The sequence below is a fragment of the Nyctereutes procyonoides genome, unplaced genomic scaffold (genome assembly GCF_905146905.1).
Source record: "Nyctereutes procyonoides isolate TBG_1078 unplaced genomic scaffold, NYPRO_anot_genome, whole genome shotgun sequence".
Classification (NCBI taxonomy): domain Eukaryota; kingdom Metazoa; phylum Chordata; class Mammalia; order Carnivora; family Canidae; genus Nyctereutes; species Nyctereutes procyonoides.
Genome location: NW_026575135.1, coordinates 13,613,777 through 13,634,914, shown reverse-complemented (window position 1 = coordinate 13,634,914; position 21,138 = coordinate 13,613,777). Strand labels below are relative to the sequence as shown.

Here is a 21,138-nt window from a genome sequence, read left to right as displayed (position 1 = left end):
AGCATCAATTTAGAGAAAAATCACGTTTCCAATAAGTTTATATATCAAGTGCATCTGGATGTATCATTTCTCAGCTTATGATAGCTGAATTTGCCCAGCCAATTTTTCTAAACTCAGTCCTTGTTAGGCTATCCTCTGCAATAAAACTCACACGTGTGCACACACACACACACACACACACACACACACACACAGAGCACTCCTTAACGACAGGCCCCTTCTAAGCATTTATTTCAATCCACATAACAACCCTATGTCATAGGTACATCATCTTCATTCTAAAGATGAGGACATGGAGGCACAGAGAAATCACTTGCCTGCAATGTGTGAGTGGCAGGAAGCAGGACTGGGATTGCTGTCCATCCCACTGAGCAGGTCTGTTTCTCTGGATTATGCAAGAAGCCAACACTGAAGGTCCCCTACTATCTTTTTTTTTTTTTTTTAAGGTCACCTACTATCTTAGGCAGTTTTGACATCGCCTTGATCTTCTTTTTCATGCTTTTCCAGCAAGACTTGAAATCAGTAAGATAAAAATGAACAATACAACAGAAAATTAAGCAACAGTAATAAGGTAAGACCTCAAAAAATGAGAACAATATGGCCTACAAAATTATGAAAAGATGCTGAATTCGCAAGAATTCAGAAAAATGTAAATTAAATTATTTCTCACATAAAAAAAATTATACGGCAGCCCAGGTGGCTCAGCGGTTTAGCGCCGCCTTTGGCCCAGGGCATGATCCTGGAGACCCTGGATCGAATCCCATGTCAGCCTCCCTGGCTGGAGCCTGTTTCTCCCTCTGCCTGTGTCTCTGCCTCTCTCTGTCTCAAATAAATAAATAAATAGATAGATAGATAGATAAATATTTTTTAAAAATCATAAAAATGCTGCAGGAACAATGATTGGCGAGTAAAGCTAAAATACATTAAAAAGTGAAGTAATTACTCATTCAGTAGGTGTCTATGACAGGTTAAAATAATTATACTGGAGAGCACTGGATAATGGATCTTCATTTGTAAAAAGAACTTAGTAAAAAAATATATCAAAACTAAGTGAGTGTTTTAAGCTAAAAAGTATCTCAATTCATATGAGGGAGAAAGCCAACTTATTTAGTAACAATCTAAAACAAGTAGCTAAAGTTCTGGAAATACTCCTCCCGTAACCTCTCCACAGCTCACTGGGAGGCACAAAAATTACTCAAAGCAATAGACTTGCCAAGCCTTTTTCGAGAAATAATTATATTTATTAATGATAAGTTTTAAAATGCTACTAGCACTAGAATTCACTTTTAAATGCAAAACATAAAGCCAATAATACCTTTAAAAAAAAAACATAGTGTGTTTATTTAAACTGTTGCTTTTCATAATTCATTGAATCATCCCAGGTCAATATCTTCATTCTATTACCTTACTGAATACATTCGTTAGTGTTACATAAAACTTCACATAAAATTACATACGAATTAAAAGCACAGCTAAGAACATAGTCATGATCTGTGTGAAAGGATTCACCTTTACGGTACCCTAGTCCCTGATGGGAGTACTTTTTCTGTTTCGTGGGCTTCACAACCTTAGATTCTCTTCTGTTTTAAAGAAAATAAAGCAGCTCCTCTGAGCTCTATCCCATGAGGTGCCCAGCCACTGCATTATCGGTTTGTGTTCACCCAGTGGTACCTGTCCACCCGGTGGTTAGCAGCAGGCCTCTGACCTTTAGGATGTTTATGCAATGCATGAGAAGTGTTCCCTAGGAGGCCCATACGGCCATGTGCCATATTCTTTTTCCGGGAGACATGGAACCAAGATTGAAAGGGCTGTTTTAAGTTTTCAACCTGATATATACTCTTCGGATTACTGACTTTAGGAATGATCTGAGGTTCTTTGTTACAACTTTCTTCAACAGAGGAAATGCCTGAGGTGTGGTCTAAAGTGGCTCTATTAACGGAAAAGCTGATCTGCTGGGTAAGCTCCCATTCCTCCCACCTGCCTTTAAAAGAAGCAATTGTAAATGGATGATTTTTCTCACCATACCTACAGCACACTTCAAAGGGATCTACCCATACGGTCATCTCCTTTGGAAGTCCCAGGTGAGAAAAATCCATGTTACTTTCAGCACAAACCCTTTCCAGAATGGGATCTTTATTGATTATTATTTATCCTGATACACCTGAAGGCTTGCCCTTTGGAAGGGCAGAGTACCAGTGACTTCTGTAGGTTTCAAACAAGATGGCCATCAGCTTTTCTGCAAAGTCTTCTATTTGCTGTTTACTCAATTTATCATGTTTTTTCACCAATCTTGTGACAAAGAAAACTGCAGTTGCATTTCATCCCTCATGACTCAAGGGAAAGAAGGAGGTATCAATATAGGATATAAAGGGATATAATAATATACATTAAACATGTTCATGTGTTTTAGTAATAAAAACAATTTAAATAGAAACAACTTCAAAGAAATTCATACTATATTTAATACTGAGTTGCTCACAAATCTTTCCTGCTAGTAATTCCAAAAGGACTAACAACAAGGAGGCTGATACAGAAATATCAAGACATGCTGACAAGCTGAAAAAGTGTGCAGTCTATTTTCCTTCCCTCACAGCTTTTAACTCAAAGCACAACATTCAACAGGTGCTTAACAAAAATATTCACTGACATGAGTAGAAAACTTTTTAAGAAACACTGAATGAAAAATTGGAATTATTTTTTATTTCCAATTACTTTTATAAATAATTATAAAAATAAAGAAAAGAAACCCATAAACATTAATAGTAATTCGCCTTGTTAGGAAAGAAACAACAGACCCAGAATGGAGTCATTTGCACCCATAACAGCAAACCAAGACTTAACAGCAGCTTCCACTTTCCCAGTAGTGCGACCTTGAACAGTCAAACTGAAATTTCCTGATCAGCACTAGTAATCTTCATAAGATCCCTGCCATTCCCTTCATTTCTTTCCCCTAAAAAGATGACCAGACATGAAATAATCCTTTCTCTTTTGCTAATAACTTCCTTTTGCTAATACCCTCCTTCTGCCTCTAAAACTATTCCAGTTTGCACAACTCTTCCAAGTACCTGTCTATTTACTCAAAGAGATGCTGACCAATTCATGAATTTTTGAATAAAGCCAATTACATCTTCACATCTTCAAATTTCAAACTTGAATTTTTGTTCTTTAACAGTCTTTACTGAAAATCTCCTCCTCCAATACATAATCCTGTATCATGAACACAAAAAAGAGAACTGGGAGGTAACTCCACACTAAGTAACTATAGCTTCAATGACAGGAACTCAGAAATTACAACAAAAATAGCACACAGGCCACACTTTAATGAAGGAAAGGTGGTCTATACCACCATCTAGTAGCCTAAGAATACATCAGTTAAGGTACTTACCCAGAGATGTCACCAATTACAGGTAGGTACTGCCCTCCTTTGTACTCAGTTGGGACAGCACTGGATCCACCTCTCCTGCTTCCTTCTGCAGATCTGCATGAGCTGGACGTTTGGACAAAACCATGCAGAAACAGGTGATTCAAATCCATGTGAATCAGTGAGTGAATCAGAATCAGGTGGATTGTTGCCTTTGCTACCTCCTGTAATTTCCTCCACCCTTTAACTTGATACCTATTTGTTATGTAAGGTGTAAAAATGCATCAGACTACTAATCAAAACAAATGAACAGTATAAAAAATTGGTCAGAAAAACCCCATACACTGTGATTAGGGTATAAATTTATAAAATAGTCTGACACTGTTTAGTAAAGATGAATATGGTACATATCTTATGACTCAGCAATTCCATTCCTAGGTATATAGTCAACACAGTTGTTTCTAACCTCTGATACACAGATCCCCAAAGGTATCTATGGAAGAAATCGGAGGACCTGGTAAATTAGATGGGAAAAAATAATATCTTTATTATGTTTAAAAAAACAGAAACACTGGCCCAAAGTGGCATCACTTGGGTTATGGCCCCAAATCAGTAAACCAGGGCTTAATAACCAATCTAATTGTGGTATCAACCTTTCCCAGAAATGTAATCTTAACTGCTCAGCCAGGAATCTTCTCATAGGTACCACTGAGTCAGTACATGGCCCTTTCCATCCCCCCAGCAAAATGAAGATGAGGTAATCTGCATGATAAGAACTCCTGCTCTTGGGATGCCTAGGTGGCTCAATGGCTGAGCATCTGCCTTTGTCTCAGACCCTGATCCAAGGGTCCTGGGGTCGAGTCCTACATCGGGCTCCCCACAGGGAGTCTGCTGCTCCCTCTGCCTGTGTCTCTGTCTCTCTGTGTGTCTCTCATGAATAAATAGTCTTTAGAAAAAAAAAAGAACTCTTGCTCTTCCCCTTCACCACCACCAAGGGAAAGTGACCTTACCTAGAACAATCCTCTTTTCTTTCCTTTTGCTCGTAACTTTCTTGCATCCTCCTTCCTACAAAAACCTTCCATTTTGTACAACTCCTCAGAGTATCTCTCCACTTGCTAGATTGCAATGTTGTCCAATTCATGAATCATTTTTAAAAATTTATTTATTTGAGAGAGAGAACTCAAGAGCAGAAGGAGGGGCAGAGGGAAAGGGAGAAAGAGAATCCTCAAGCAGGCACCCAGATGAACACAAAGCCCAACTTGGGGCTTGATCCCAGGACCCTGAGATCATGACCTGAGCCACCCAGGTGCCCTATCATGAATCATTTAATAAAAGCAATTACATCTTCAAAATTTACTCAGTTTTATTTTGCTTTTTAACAATTGTCACCAACTTCTAACTGAAAATAAGTATTTTTTATGAGTGCCCTCACCCCCTATAGTTCCACAGGCCTACAAGATTTCCAAAGGGTTCTAAAGGTTAAAAACTCCTGCTCTATAGAAATTCTTCATGTGGAAACAGGAATTATCTATTTAAAAATTCAAAACATCTTTGTTCAATATCAAATGGACAAATATATGTCCATACAGTGGAACAGCATATTGCAGAGAAATGTATCAATTACTCTGACAGCATCGAAATACATGATTTCTGAAAACCTCATTTCAAAGCTGAGAATCAACTAACAGAATGACAAAATAGTCTGATTCCACTTATAGAAAGTTCTAAAATAGGCAAACCAATGCAATATATTGTTTAGAGATATAGACAAACGTAATTGAACTTCAATGAAAATGAATGTGATGATGAACACAAAATTCTGGGACCATGGTTGCTTGAGGCAAGGAGGTTGGGGAAGGTGTTGTAGGAAGGAGAATGTGACCTCAAAGGAACATGTATTGGGCTTCTAAATTACTGACAATATTTAATTTCTTTCTTAGTGGCAGGGTAATAGGCTTTCAATGTATTATTTTTTAAAGTGTACTGACACATCGACTTTTGTATATATAATACATGTTTCATATTACCTCTTAAGGAAGGCAATCTTGGGATCCCTGGGTGGCGCAGCGGTTTGGCGCCTGCCTTTGGCCCAGGGCGCGATCCTGGAGACCCGGGATCGAATCCCACGTCAGGCTCCCAGTGCATGGAGCCCGCTTCTCCCTCTGCCTATGTCTCTGCCTCTCTCTCTCTCTCTGTGTGACTATCATAAATAAATAAAAATTAAAAAAAAAAGAAAGGCAATCTTAGTCCCCCTAGTCTAAAATAACCACCCAATTGCTCTATATCACATTAGCCTATTTTAATATTTCAGGTTTATTTGGTTTTGGACTGCTTGCCAGAAATTTAGTATATACAACAGTAGTTTTCAATATACTTTACATTCTGTGCAGTTCAGGGATTATTTCAAAACAAAATGTCACATAAGAACATTTATTTCATGTTTTTTTAATGATGTATAGCGGCTATTTTCTATCACACATCTTAAAAAATATGTGGTGAAATGAACTGGTTTTCAATCTGGCTTTAAACCCTGGATGTGCCACTTAGCAGCAGTGGACCTAAGAAACTTAATTCTCTCAGAACTTCACCTTCCTCACTTGGAAGTAAAGTTGAACTCATAAAGTTTTGAGGATGACTGAAACCTGTGAGTGGGGCAGCCCAGGTGGCTCAGTGGTTTAGTGCTGCCTTTGGCCCAGGACATGATCCTGGAGACCTGGGATTGAGTCCCACATCGGGCTCCCTGCATGAAGCCTGCTTCTCCCTCTGCCTGTGTCTCTGTCTCTCTCTCTCTCTCTCTCTGTGTGTGTGTCTCTCATGGATAAATAAATAAAATCTTACAAAAAAAAAAAAAAAAAGAAAGAAAGAAAGAAACCTGTGAGTGAACAAGAGATTGTCTTAGGCACCTAGTAGCACTTACCAATGTTTTCCCTAAGTTATAGCCATAAATTTTATAGTGATAGTGAATTACAGAGAGTGAGTCACAGATAGTAATCTGTTAAATATTTTCATCTTGGAAATTCTCTCTACCTTTCTGCTGGCTAGATGCAGTTGGTGATGGGGTTTCTATGGATGGCAAAACCACTGGGTAGAAGTCTGGATTTCACTATGTATAGAAGAGCTGCCTGCCAACTAGGAAAACCTATTTTAGATTCTTAAGGAACAAGAAATAAAATCTTGTGTCTGAGACATTATCCATTTGGTGTCTATTTGTTACAGAAGTTTAGCTTGTCCTATTTAATATATTCTTGAAAATGTGAACCACATTCAGAAGTACCAGATACAACTAAAGGGGCCAGTACCAGTCCTAAACAAATTAAGTGAATGACTACTTACCAAATAATGAGATATCCAGCCTCCTTCCCTCCTCAGTCACAGAAAACTTGCAGTAAGGCTTGTAACTCACAGGTGGGAATCTGGAAGTTTCCTCACAGGGTAACTGACTAGGCTTAAGAGAAATTACTTATGGATGATAATAAATGGTTTTTTTTTTTTTTACCCTCAGTGAAATAAAAGAAAACCCTACAGTGAAACTATGTGACAGGCCACACCCATACTCAAAGAACTTTCAAAAAAAATTTTTTTGTTTCACTGCAAATGCAAAAATAGCTTGGGAAAAACACTAGTACCATGGCAGAAAACAAATCAAATGATAAAAACACAACAAAACTTGAAACAATTCAAGAAGAAACCCACAACAATAACTAAAAAATAAACAACTGTGATTAATGTCCTCCGAGATATAAATTATGAACCCAGGAAACAAAAAGAGAATATTATTTCTGATTTTTAAAAAAGGGGAGGGGAAGAGAAATAAAGAAATATTGCTTTGCTTTGTCTTACTTGGTTAAAAAGGATGCCCATCACCCAGAAAACCTTAATCACTCCCTCTGGAATTACAATTTTAAAAAAGACTCCCTCCTCTGAGCAGATAATTTGAGTCCTTGAAGAAGGCACAACCAACCAACCACTGGTAAAATTTCCTATTCTTGATAAGCAGTACTATTGCAACGTGTGCAATAATGTAACTATTGGGGGCACTTGGGTGGCTCAGGTCATGATCTCAGGGTCCTGGGATCCAATCCCAAGGTGGGCGCCCTGTTCACTGGGGAGCCTATTTCTCCCTCTCCCTCTGCTGCTTCCCTTGCTGGTGCTGTTGATCAAATAAATAAATAAAATCTTTTAAAAAGTAATAATGTGACTATTGTGTAACTGTGACTCTGTTTATGTATTGTGTGATTATGTAATGTACTTTGTAATAGAAATGTAAACATTAATATACTATAAATTGTGACAATTAACTATTTTTAATATACTGTGATAAATAACTATTTCTAATATACCTATTATCAATGTGGAAGGAAAGGTTATTTTGGAGAGTAGTCTGTAGGAGACCTAAACCCTCATTTTCCAAGCAACAGATACTATCTATAACTGAGGATATCAAGACACTCTAGAAAAAGCCTGTAATGTAGAAAGAGAGAAAAAAAATCATTGGAAAAAACAACTGGAAAATGTTGAAAATAGTCATTCTGGGGACTGATAACCAGGCATAGGGAGGATAAGATCCGAGGTCGGCTGGTATGCTTTTTAAGGCTTACAAAGCTATTTGACTTTTTAATACTTAGTTCTGTACCCTGATTCCAATGAGCTCCTGAAGAAACACCATTTCAATCACATCAGGAGCCTTATGAAGTCATGGGGGGTGGCGATTAGGGACAGGGAGTCCCCACTGAGTTTACATAAGGAAAACCCCATTATTTAAGAGTTTGGCGTTTTAAAGAATTACTGAAATGGGATGAGCTTTTTACATCTCTTACCAACATGTTTTAAGGGTGAGTAGAACTTACGTATTGGGAGAACAGTGGCTGAACTCTAATTTTGACATCCCAGAATATTATGGAATTCTTTTAAATTTCAATATACACTCTAAAGTAACAGGCTGGGTGGGCCTCACTGTTTCAGACCATACCTTCCTATAAACTGGCATTGTACTTTAAGAATATGCCCTGTATCTAATGTTTGATATGAATGTAAATAGAAAACTATTAAGAAAATAAGGTTGTCGTTGATGTATAAATGAAGAAAACTAAGTGATCTGGCCTTTGAGATGATTACGGTCTTATTTAAAATTGGCATTGTTGGGGATCCCTGGCTGGCTCAGCGGTTCAGCGCCTGCCCCTTCCACCCAGGGCGTGACCCTGGGGTCCCGGGATCGAGTCCCATGTCAGGCTCCCTGCATGGGGCCTGCTTCTCCCTCTGCCTGGGTCTCTGCCTCTCTCTCTCTCTGTCTGTGTTTCTCATGAATAAATAAATAAATCCCCCCCCCAAAAAAATGGCATTGTTGGGGCACTTAGCTGGCTCAGCCGATGGAGCATTCGAGTCTTGATCTCAAAGTCGGGAGTTCGAGCTCCATGTTGGGTGTAGAGATTATTTAAAAATAAAATCTTAAAAAAAAATGGTTCTTCTAAAAAACAAACAAAAAAACAAGGAATCCACTCCAGGAGGAAGAGCGACGCCCCGGCTTTACATACCCCCGCCCTCCCCCCAAGACGACCCGGGCGCGCACTGCGGGCCTCCCCGCGCGGCAGCCCCCGCGCCCTCGCCGTCCGCGCACGCGCTCGGAGGAGCGGCGGCAGGTGCGCGCGCACACGAGGCCACGACGCCACGAGGCCACGACGCCACGAGGCCACGACGCCACGAGGCCACGACGCCACGAGGCCACGACGCCACGACGCCACGGGCGCAGCCGCCGGCGCGGGAGCCCCCGGCGCGTTCGGACCGTCCCCTCGGCCCCGCTGACGCGCGGGGACAGCGGCGGGGCCCCGGGCACGTGCCGCCCGGACGCGCCGGGCCCGCAGGACGCCAGCCTCCGGGGCGGGGCCGCCGCGCCTCCCGCCAGCGGAGCGGAGCGGAGCGGAGGCGGAGCCCGCGGCCCCGAGGCCCGCCCCTGCCGCCTTCGGCCCGCAGCGCCGTCGCCGCTCTTCTCCAGGCGGGTCCGCCCCAACCCGGGGGCTCCAGGGAAGAGTCCCGGCCGGCTGCCCTTCCCGGCGCTGCAAGCCACGCCATGCTCGTCCTCCGAAGCCGCCTGGCTGCGGCTCTGGCTGCGCGGACGCTCGCGCCTCAGGTACCGGCGGCGGAGACGAGCCCAGGCCGGGCCCTGGGGGCGGGGAGGGGCGTCCGCGGGGAGCTCGCCGTCCCGCGCATGCGCCCCCCGGCCTGGGCGCCCGGGCCTGCGGAGCCGCGCATGCGCGCACGGCTCTGGCTCCGAAGTCCGCCCCGGACCCCCCGCGCCGGGTGCGCCGGGGGGCGCGGGTAGAAGAGGGTCGCGGGTGGAGGGAGGGCCCCCGGCCGCTGCCGCCCCCCGGCCAAGTCGCGAGCAACCGCGGGCAGGACTTTTCTGGCGTGGGTGCCAGGCGGCCCTGAGGACACTTGCTGAGCTCTGGCGGCTGCGTGTTTGCCTCGCAGCCCCGCTGAGTTCCCCACCACGTTGTGGCCGGTGCCCGGTACTTGCTGGTCGAGCCTTTAGTATTGATTTGTCCTTGGACAGGCCGCCGCTCCCTCCAGACCGAAGGTGGAGACATAGGTCAGCCGGCCGCTGGCCGCAGAACCGGGCTCCCCCGTGTAAACGAAACGTGCACAACCTGCAAGGGTTTTGCGGAGAACCCCGGAGAGGCGGCCGGGCTGGGCGGGGTGCGGCGCGGGCGCGGAGCGTCCTGCCCCCCCCCCCCGCCCCCTGCCCACCGCCTCGCGCGGGCGTGGCCAAGCCAGGGGGCCCGGAACCTCCTGGCGAACCTGATTGCAACAGCTGCACTTAACCTTTGGTGAGAAACGTGCATAAAGGATTTTTGTGATTCAACCTTAATTGCTGGAACTTGACCTATTCTGTGAATCTACAGTTTTTGGTTTTTTTTGTTTTGTTTTGTTTTGTTTTTTAATATTTAGGCTTGCACTTCTTTCTGATCACCAGGGGTTAGCCTACTCTGGAGACTTAAGTTTCTGGTGAAGACTAGAGAACCGATGATGGCCCATTCACCCAGGAGGAGCAAAACAGTCTTTAATATTTACTGATTCTCACTCTACTGGGGCAGAGCCAAGAGTTTATTCCTTACAAATTTACTCTGCACTGACTTTATTAAATGTCAGCCAGATGTTCCGTTATAAGTGAATTGAAAAGTCAGTGCTGTGGAAAATGAGCCCTTATTTGGATATCAGGGAGCCTAGAACACTCATGAAACCTTCTCCAGAATAATTGTAGTTTCTGCCCTTAACAAAAATCACCTCCCCCTAAACACACACACTTATCTCACTGATGTTAACTTTTCCATGAACTTTTCCTCATACTGTTTTTTCTTTGAAAGATAATAAAACTACATGCCTGTGACCACAAATTTGTTTCCAAATACCAACACCCTGAAAAACGACTTAAAAGCAATTGTTATAAATACTAGGCTGTTCCGTTTTCAGATCTATTTTGTTTAAAATACTTTTTAAACTGTAATACTAGGCAGTTGTTTATTTGCATAACATTCTCTTGTTAAAATTTGGTTAAAGTGGCACAAAAAGCAGGTCCAGCAAAAATAGAAATATACGCAATAGTTTTTGGAGGGAATACTTGCTTTCCAAATAAGCTTAGACACTTGGGCAATAGGAATATAACTCAGTGGACATGAATGGAATGAACTCAAATATATAATTGTGACATTATACACAAATGAAATACATAGACAAATTGTGTGTTTTGACCTAAATTATGTATAAGGAAGCCTACTGGTTTCATTTCATGTACCACGTAGTCATATAAGCCCAAAATTTGTTCATAGCTTTGTATCAAGACTTTTAATAAATAATTCTGATTAATAAATCTCATGAAACTTAATAAGCTTCATGAAACGGGCACATGGTAACCAAACCTACAGTAAGAAGAATTTGTAAGTGAAAATGCCATAGGACTGTGTGGGTGTGAATGTATACACATGCACACATACATACATATACATCACAGAGGATAATCTCTGGCAAGACATTTCCTACCTAAAGGTAAATTCATTCAGACTTGGGGGACTAAATTAGAAGAAAAATTTATATAGGTAGCATACAACAAAAACAAATGGTTCTTAAGGGGTATTTTCATCAATCTGGTATAATTGGATGGATTAAATGCCCTACTTCACGTTGCATCTGTAATTAAGCCTAATGATTCAGACAATTGTAACTTGATTTTTCCTTTATAGCATTCATACAGTCCACTACTATGTTATATTGCAGTTGGATGAGATTATAGCTTTCTTTAGCGTAAGTTACACTCCATTCCTATTTTTTTTACCAGTGATCTACTTCATTGGATTTGGGAAATAACTTTGACCTGAACAGACATTTTTATTTTTAGGAAAAACCTAAAAAGAAGTTTTTTGCTAGTAAACACATTTCCATTCTGCTGGCCAAAACACCTGCATATTTTATAGAGTTCCCTTAAATGCATAACTGTAACACAGATAGTACTGACTAAAAATAGAATATTGGCTAAATAAGGGAAGACTCTGCAAGTTTACTAGAATCCTAATTATAGTTCTTGAGTAAAGAACTCTTATTAACACCCTAGTCTCTTCTTATGATTAAATTTCATGAAAAAGTGGCTAACAATGGATCCCTGCTAAGAAACAGTAACCATATATTCAGCATACTTAAGATTAGTTATCTTTGTTGACATTTTCCTCTAAATGAATGTCTAAGGAGAGATCACAAAAAAAGTACAAACATGGATTATGATTCTAATGTGTCCCTTATTTCTAGATTCAGATTTGGTTGTAACAGTATTATAAACCCTACCTTCCCAAAATATTTAAATTTGCCTTGTCTCTCTTCAGGTGTGCTCATCTTTTGCTACAGGCCCCAGACAATATGATGGAACATTCTATGAATTTCGTACTTATTGCCTTAAGCCCTCAAAGATGAATGAGTTTCTGGAAAACGTTAAAAAGAACATACATCTTCGGACAGCTCAATCTGAACTGGTTGGATTCTGGAGTGTAGAATTTGGAGGCCAAATGAATAAAGTATTTCATATTTGGAAGTATGGTATGATTTTTCCAGCTTAAGGGTGATTTTCATTGTGTTAAATGTTACTTGATGCTTAGCTCCTGGATCTAGATTTGTATAAATACCCACAGGTTAAATTAAACTTTTAAAAAGGGGAATAACAACAAAAACTGAATTCACTGATTCTTCCTCCCAGTGGTACACCTTTAACAACCCTTTGCCTAAATCTTTATGTTACCATAAATGGGAAAGTGTAGCATCTCATCTCTCAAATCATAAAATTGTGAGCTAGACTTTAATTCTCAGAAAAATTATACAATGGCTTGTCATAAAGCTGATTCATGAAAAACTTAAAGCAGAGATTGCAAGAGCCCAAGTAGGTTAAGATCATAAAGGAAGGGAGAGTTATTGTTTCTTATTGTTGAAGCTATGGCTGTATATCAGGATTTTAGTAGAAAGAATTCAAATATGTAGGCGCTTTAGAATAACGGAGGATGTTGGGGATGGTAGTTAACTTCTAGGCCTCACCCAATTCTGAGTTTTAATAATTTGTAATGTTGAGAAAACCGTTTTTGTGTCATTTGTGCATTCCAGGGTTTCAGGGAATTCACTGACATTGTGCTATTCTGGGGAAGTAAAGGCAGTCAGAATGTTCCCCATATGGAAGTTGATTTACCTCTGGTTTAAGTCAAAGAAGAACAGGCTACAGGAATCCCCAGGGTGTTTGTTACTCCAATGTCTAATCTTTGTGAAGTCCACATCAGGACTTGATGAAATCCAAAGAATTTTGATACCTTTGTTTAGTGTTTGATCATCATTGTCCAAAGTAATAGTCATAAAGTACTTTAATATGAAAAGTGTTCATTCTGTATTTAACATTGCCCTAGTTTAAGGGTTTTCCCTATTGTGATAGAATAAAACCCCGTTAAAACGCAATTTATGCTTTAATGTGCTACCAGTGGACTCATTCCCATTAAAAAAAAAAAAATTGCTGGTAAAGTCCTGATATAACTCACTTAAGCTCTAAGATCCCTAACATAAACCACAGAAAACTCCTTTACCTTTAGTCTTAATGAGACCCTAAGACTAAATATGGTACTAGGCCTAAATGTTTAGTAAATGTTTGAGTAACAAATATAAGAGAAATAAATACTGGGAAAAAGAATGGTGATAGTAAGAAAGAGAATCACTATTTCTTTGGAAGCTGTTCAAAGAAGAGGCTTAAAAAGCACATCTTCCTTTCATTTATGTTAAGTTTAATTCAGTGTGTGCCATGACCTGATCACTCACCACCACCACCACCAAAGAAAAATAGTCTTTCTCTGAATGGGCACTATAATTTAAATTCCCCAAATAGTAAGAATAATTAATACATATTAAGTGCTAATCAGGTGCCAAACACTGTTCAAAGCTCCTATCATATACTAATTCATTTCATCTTCACAACAACCCTGGAGGGAGATACTCTATCACTATCCCCATTTCACAGAGTAAGAAACAGGCACAGAAAAATTAAATAACACACTAAGTCACACAACTACCTACTAAGTGGTAGAGCCTATAAACCCCACTACATGACGTTATCATTAGTTGTTTAAATTTCTACTCCCCTTTTAGACCATGGGAAACTTAAGGACAAATGTCACATCTATATTGATATCTTCAGTGATATAACACCATCTTTATGTAGCCTCACTGGACATTTGCTGAATCAAATGAAATCCAAAAAAGGTATAGATGATTTTAATTAAGTTTTTATTTTTCTTACTCCTTTTCTTCCCATAGATAATTTTGCTCATCGGACTGAAGTTCGGAAAGCGGTGGCCAAAAATAAGGAATGGCAACAACAATGTGTCATTCCAAATCTGGCTCTCATAGATGAACAAGAGACTGAGATTACTTACTTGGTGCCATGGTGCAAGTTAGAAAAGCCTACAAAAGAAGGTAGTCCTTCCTTCTTTGAATTTTGTTGGAGAAAATACTAAAGATTTCAAGCTATAAAAACTTAACTTCCAGGGGTGCCTAAGTGGCTTAGTCAGCTGAGCGAGAAAATCTGGATCTCACTTCAGGTCTTGATCCCAGGTTGTGAGATTGGGCCGCATGTTGGGCTCCACCCTAGGGATAGCGCCTACTTAAAAAACTAAACTTCCCTAGGGAAAAATAGTCCTGTGTCTTATGTAGGAATATATTATCAATGGATTTTAGATTTTTGCTTATTAAAACAATGAGCACTGAATGATGACATTTTATTTCTAATTTGGAAAAGCTCTGAAAATTGAGGCATATATATAAAAAGTTGATATAGGGAGTAAAGATTGAAAAGTTGGGGGTTGGAACAGAGAAACAAGTATAGCTGCGTGAAAGGTAATGTATGAAATTTTGTCATAGTTTGGTATTTTTCAGACACAGTTAATTTTAACACATTACGGATATTTTTGCCTGTAAAACTGTTTTAGGAAAATGCATTAAACTGTTAAGCTGTATTATTACAGTTTAACTTTTTTTTTCCTTTCATTTCTTATTTTGAAAATGATTACTAAAGAGTTGTCTTCTTGCTGATTTTATTTTCTTGCTCATTTAAGGAAACATTTACCTTAACATAGTTTTAAACAAAAGTCAGATTTTTTTAGAAGTATTAACTAATTTAAATGTTCTTTTATTTCCCCCATTTTCCTAAGTTTGTAGTGTATCTTAGAGTACAAGGGATTTTAAAGTCTTGTTTGGGTCCTTATCCACCTAGACCTCTCCACAGTCCTGGGATAGATCCCTGCAATCCCTGCATCAGGCTCTGCTCGGCGGGGAGTGTACTTCTCCCTCTCACTCTGCTACTTCCCCTCCACCCCCACAGGGTGGTGCTGTCTTAAATAAAATCTTAAGATGATAGATTAGATAGATGATAGATAGATAGATAGATAGATAGATAGATAGATAGATAGATAGATATGCAGATTCAGGCAGCTCAAAAACCCTAGTGCTACTATAAATTCTCTATTTGTTTTGTTGACAGATTTATAGATGAAAGATATTTCAGATAATAGCTTAATATATCTTCCCTTTTTTTTGTTCTGTATAAGCTTAACAGCTGATCCTTAAACTTGGACAAGGACTTCCTAAATGTGAAAGTGAGGAAGACTAGTACTATAATCCATAAGTATGTCCACATAAACATATACATGTGTATGATCCTCCAGATTTGTGTATGTGGATTAGCCTTCTAGTGGAACCAGACTAACCTGATTAGAAACTTCTTGAATATCTTTTGTAAAATAATTATTTTTCTTCCCACTCTAGGAGTCTATGAACTGGTTATTTTTCAGTTGAAGCCAGGTGGGCCAGCTCTGTGGGGTGATGCATTTAAAAGGGCAATTTATGCCCACGTGGATCTAGGCTACTCAAAACTGGTTGGAGTGTTCCACACAGAATATGGAGCACTCAACAGAGGTATAGTTGTCCATTTCTTCTATGAAATTGCAAAGTATATTGCTGATCTCTTAAGTTTCTTGGGTCAGTTTTTCTCTTTCTTTCATTATGGCATATATTTAAAATTTTATTGCCAAATTTTTAGGGTTTCTTTTTCTTTTGTATTGTAAGGGTTGAAAAAATTTGTTTTAAATATTATTTGTTTGGAATGTTAACACCTCATGAAGTCTTTTTCAAATGTTGAAATGTCATGTTTTCCATGATACATCAAAGTGATAAAAAACTGCAAAGAGCTTCAAGAAAATATCTGTTCTTTCATCTTTTTTTTCTTCTAAATATACCTTTATCAACCTTTTAAAATAAGTTCTTGGAGTAGAGAGATTGTCTTGAATAAAAAAGTAGTACATGTTTTTACACATACTAAATAGATGGGCATGCCCTAAGAGAGGGAAACATTTCTCTCTACTTAGAGGTAGTACTGTTAACATTTTGGTCTTCATATGTCATTCATATATACTTGTGTATGCACATACATATTCATATATGTATGAGTGACATAGGAATAAGAAGACTAAAATGTTATTTGATATATATACATGCTAGAAATAATGCATATACATGATTAATAATGACCTCCTAACACTTCAGTGTGGGCATACACAGCATACAGGTAAATATATGTACCTGAATTTATTTATTTATTTACCTTTAAAGTTTATTTATTTAAGTAATCTCTACACCCAATGTGGGGCTTAAATTCATGATCCTGAAATCAAGAGTTGCATGCTCCACCAGCTGGGCTAGGCAGGTGCCCCTTGATTTTATTTTTAAAACATCTATTTAAGGCATTTAACTTTTAAAGTTGAAAGTTAGTGCAGTCAGAATTTTAGGGAGTTTTTTATGGCAAACTCTTAAAAATGTATGTAAAGTTCATCTAGAAAGATAAATGACTAAGAATAGCTAATAAAATATTTGAAAGACTCATTATATCCATTTGCCTCCTTAACTTCCTTATTTAATGTCCAAAGGACATCTCAGACTTAATACATTGAAAGCTGAGTTTCTGATCTTTACCCAGACACTTAACTTCTAGCACTATATCCTAAGAAAATGATCAGAATATATAGAAAATGGTATTTTAAAAGTTGGAAAATATATGAACAGATTATGAAAATTATTAGATATCTATCTCCCACTATATACTAAACTAGAATTCAAATTCAAATGGATTATAGATTTCAGTGTAGAAAAAAAGAAATCATAGAATTACTAAAACATAAATGTATTTAATACTATGAATGAGAACTATATTTCTAAGCCAAAAAACAAATGAAGGAATAATCAAGGGGGAAAAAATCAATTGATGATTTTACTTTAAAAGGCTCAATCTATTTGTATGCCCTAAAATACCATAAATGAAATTCAAAAGCAAATATTAAAATGAAGGCTTTTGCAAAAGTTGATATACAAGGGCAGCCCGGGTGGCTCAGCAGTTTGGCGCTGCCTTCGGCCCAGGGTGTGATCCTGGAGACCCAGGATCAAGTCCTGCATCGGGCTCCCTGCATGGAGCCTGCTTCTCCCTCTGCCTGTGTCTCTGCCCCTCTCTCTCTCTCTCTCTCTCTCTCTCTCTGTCTCTCATGAATAAATAAATAAAATCTTTTTTTAAAAAGTTGATATACAAATGATTACTAAATATGTATATTAAAGAAGATACATATATTTTTAAAAGATTTTATTTATTTATTCATGAGAGGGGGGGGCCGAGACAGAGGGAGAGGGAGAAGCAGGCTCCATGCAGGAAGCCTGATGTGGGACTCGATCCAGGACTCCAGGATCACGCCCTGGGCCAAAGTCAGGCGCCAAACTGCTGAGCCACCCAGGGATCCCCAAGAAGATACCTGTTAAGACAATAATGAGATACCATTTTTACTTAATAAAGACATACCTATATAGATATCGTATTTGATAGGTTGGAAAAAATAAGTACTCATATACTGTTGTATAGGGTTCATACTGTCTTAATCTTTTCCCTCCATAAAATTTGACAATATAAGTAACCTTTAATTTTTTAATTATTTTTGCCAATATTCTAGGAAATACGCATAGGTATGTCATGTGTTAGATTACATAGGAAAGAAGTTTGAAAGGATGTAAACGATATTATTGATATTAGTGTTTATTACGTGTATTTTTTATAATGGATGTCTATAACTTTTATAAGAAAACTACTGAAAACGTGTGCACATTTTTTAATCTTAAATTAATTTCCAGCATAGAAGGAGAATAGTAATATGCTGAGTAATCAGGACCTAATTTCTGGAGGTCAGTGTATAATATGTACACTTATATATAGAAGTAGAATCAAATACTTTTTCTCTCAGTATAAATTTTAGGAGTTCATATTGAGGAAATAACCATATCCAAACTGCCTGGGCTTGAATCCCAACTCCACAACTATCTTTGTGATTTCACATGAGTTAGTTCACCTTATGGTGCCTTACTCATTGATAAAATAGTGATATAATACCCTAAGATTATTATAAAAATTAAAAGACTTAATATAAGCAAAACTCTTAGAACCAGGCCTGGCATATAGTAAATGCCCAAAAACGGTTAGTAGTTGTCTTGGACACTGTTATTATTATAGCTACACATGTAGCTGTGATTCTAAGGAGGTTTATATCAGCATTGTTTACAGTAAGGGAACATTGGAAACAATGTGGTATGATCCTATATATATATATATGTATATAATATACTTATAATACACAAATATACATACATGCCATATAGGTCCTGTACCTTATATAGAATATGTAGTATGCGTATATAAATATATAAACATATAAAAATACACATGTATGTACATAAATATGGAAAGAGATACACCAAAATAGTAGAAAAGTGGTTATTTTAGGATAGTAAGATTAGAAATGATTTCTGCCTTATTTTTGTTCATCTGCATGTTCCAAAATTTATACAGCTAACGTATATTACATTTAATTATAAAAAAATTATTTCAGTACTTTGTAGAAATACTGAAATACTTTGAATATAAGTAATCAACAATAAAGGATAAGAATAAAAAGTTGTCACAGGAGGAATTCACAGTCATTGAAAATTAAGGTTACCGCCATGGAAAATACGCATTGTTGATTTTTAAAAATACTAAGCATAATAGTAAAACCTTCCTCTGATTTTAGTCATTTTTTAAAGGAAATGCACTAAATATGAAAAGAGATTTTCTCCGGGTAGTTAAAACTATGCTACTTTTAACTTTCTTCTTTGTATCACCCACATTTTCAGTAGTGAACATTTTTTTAATAATTTTGCTTTTTTAAAAATAAAGTAAAACATAGTAGGAAGTCATAAAACTTGGATCTAGCCTTGATCTTGTCTTTAGCGGTGTTATTTACTTTTTCTTTCCAGTCTTCTGTTTCTTCATCTATAAACCAGTTTAATTTATAAATTTCTTTCTCAAATCTCTTGACCTCCTCTGAAATCTTGTTATTAACATACTTAATTTTACCTTTTTGACACTCACTATTTTGATTTAAAGAATAAGACATAATGTTTCTGATTAATTTTTCTGTGTTTCTTACTTGTAGTAATGCCATAGTCCTTAGAATCTATTTTTGGTTTATTTCTGCAGTTCATGTTCTTTGGTGGAATGAGAGTGCAGATAGTCGTGCAGCTGGGAGACATCAGTCTCATGAGGATCCCAGGGTTGTGGCAGCCGGTAAGCTATTTCCCTGGGCATGAAGTATTTGTACAACAAATTTGATGCTGTCAATAACTTTATATGCCTTCTTATGAAATGTGTTTTTTCCAGTTCGAGAGAGTGTCAATTACCTCGTGTCTCAGCAGAATATGCTTCTGATTCCTACATCATTTTCACCTTTGAAATAGTTTTCCACTGAAATATGAAGCATTACATTAACTGCTGTAAGATGTGCCTGGTACTGGTGCTTAAATTCTCCTAAGAGATTCTCACTTGTATTTGAAAAGAAGGTGGTAAGTTAATTTGCTGTGTCTCTGCACTTCTAAAGCCACCTCTATTCTTCCTTCCTCTGCTCCTTTCCACCTCAGGAGATAGTTCTATTCATTTTCCCCTTGGCATTGCAGTGTCTGTTACACATCAGCAATAGTTGCTACTGCTTGATGATCTTAATTTTTCATTTCTTCAGAATACCTCTTGTACTGTTTGACAACCCTCTGCTTTTATAGCATTTTCTTATAGTCAAATGATCATTTTAGATTTTGTACCTGATGTTTTAAAAATCATTTGTATATAATGTCTATCCTGAGATGTAATTTTTTTTTTTTTTTTTTTTTTTTTGCCCAGTAAAGTTAATTTTGTGATCAAATGGCATTCCTAAGAATCTAAGATCAAATATATTTCTTTGGCAAAGTACAGTGTCACCTGTGTCTGTATTAATTATGGTTTTCACATTACTTATGAGTCACGCTAACTTGCAAAATAATGTAATTAGGTCTCAGTGTTAAAAACTTCAGAAGACTTGTTTTATGTGCTGAAATGTGTTCATATATAATTTTTGTTCATTTTGGATCACTAACAAAAATACTTGAAACAGCTATTTGTTTTAAAGAGATCTTTATGGTTACCAGAATGGTTGCCTGAATAAAAGCCTACATACCTGTTCTGCAGGGGGGTTTTATTTGTACTTTATATTTGAACTATCTTCTCTAGAGCTTTTACTGTGTTGCTACTGGGGAGTAATACAGTAGCAATTTAAAAGCTTTATTGTAAATGTAAGTTAGATCAAGAAGATAATGTAAAAAGAAAGTTTTCAGTACCACCACACACAGGCTAGGGTTTTTCGCCTTTAATTTCCATTTTAGTTGAGCCTGTCTTCTAAAGCTAGGTTTGGTACTTCCAAGCTCTCTTGATAGTCTATATTTAGAGCTATATTATTTTGTTTTTAAAACATATTGTGAGTATAAAATAATAAATCATGAATGAGCTGTCTTAAAGGAAACTTGGAAAACAAAGTACAGTGTAAGACTCAGGACAGAACAATCAGAGAAGGACAAACATTATATGGTCTCATTCATTTGGGGAATATAAAAAATAGTGAAAGGGAATAAAGGGGAAAGGAGAAAAAATGAGTGGGAAATATCAGAAAGGGAGACCAGAACATGAGAGGCTCCTAACTCTGGGAAATGAACTAGGGGTGGTGGAAGGGGAGGTGGGTGGGGGGTGGCGGTGACTGGGTGACGGGCACTGAGGGGGGCACTTGATGGGATGAGCACTGGGTGTTATTCTATATGTTGGCAAATTGATCACCAATAAAAAATAA

General features: G+C 38.3%; 1 protein-coding gene, 1 long non-coding RNA gene and 1 pseudogene across 2 annotated transcripts; 1 reads left to right on the top strand and 2 right to left on the bottom strand.

The window, feature by feature from the left end:
* Window positions 1-322: 322 nt before the first annotated feature.
* LOC129494997 (uncharacterized) lies at window positions 323-8,873 on the bottom strand. Its single transcript, XR_008661442.1, has 3 exons — window positions 6,695-8,873; window positions 3,386-3,487; window positions 323-512 (listed from the first exon to the last, which is right to left on the bottom strand). It is a non-coding gene; the product is annotated as an uncharacterized LOC129494997 (long non-coding RNA).
* On the bottom strand, window positions 529-2,329 carry LOC129494996 (protein BTG4-like; annotated as a pseudogene).
* A 359-nt stretch (window positions 8,874-9,232) lies between the features above and the next one.
* On the top strand, window positions 9,233-20,480 carry LOC129494514 (protein NipSnap homolog 3A-like). The gene is made up of 6 exons (XM_055301409.1): window positions 9,233-9,485; window positions 12,226-12,436; window positions 14,183-14,341; window positions 15,689-15,838; window positions 19,470-19,556; window positions 19,650-20,480. The coding sequence occupies exons 1-6, from the start codon at window positions 9,426-9,428 to the stop codon at window positions 19,724-19,726; spliced, it is 744 nt and encodes a 247-aa protein (XP_055157384.1). The 5' UTR covers window positions 9,233-9,425; the 3' UTR covers window positions 19,727-20,480.
* The last annotated feature ends 658 nt before the right edge of the window (window positions 20,481-21,138 follow it).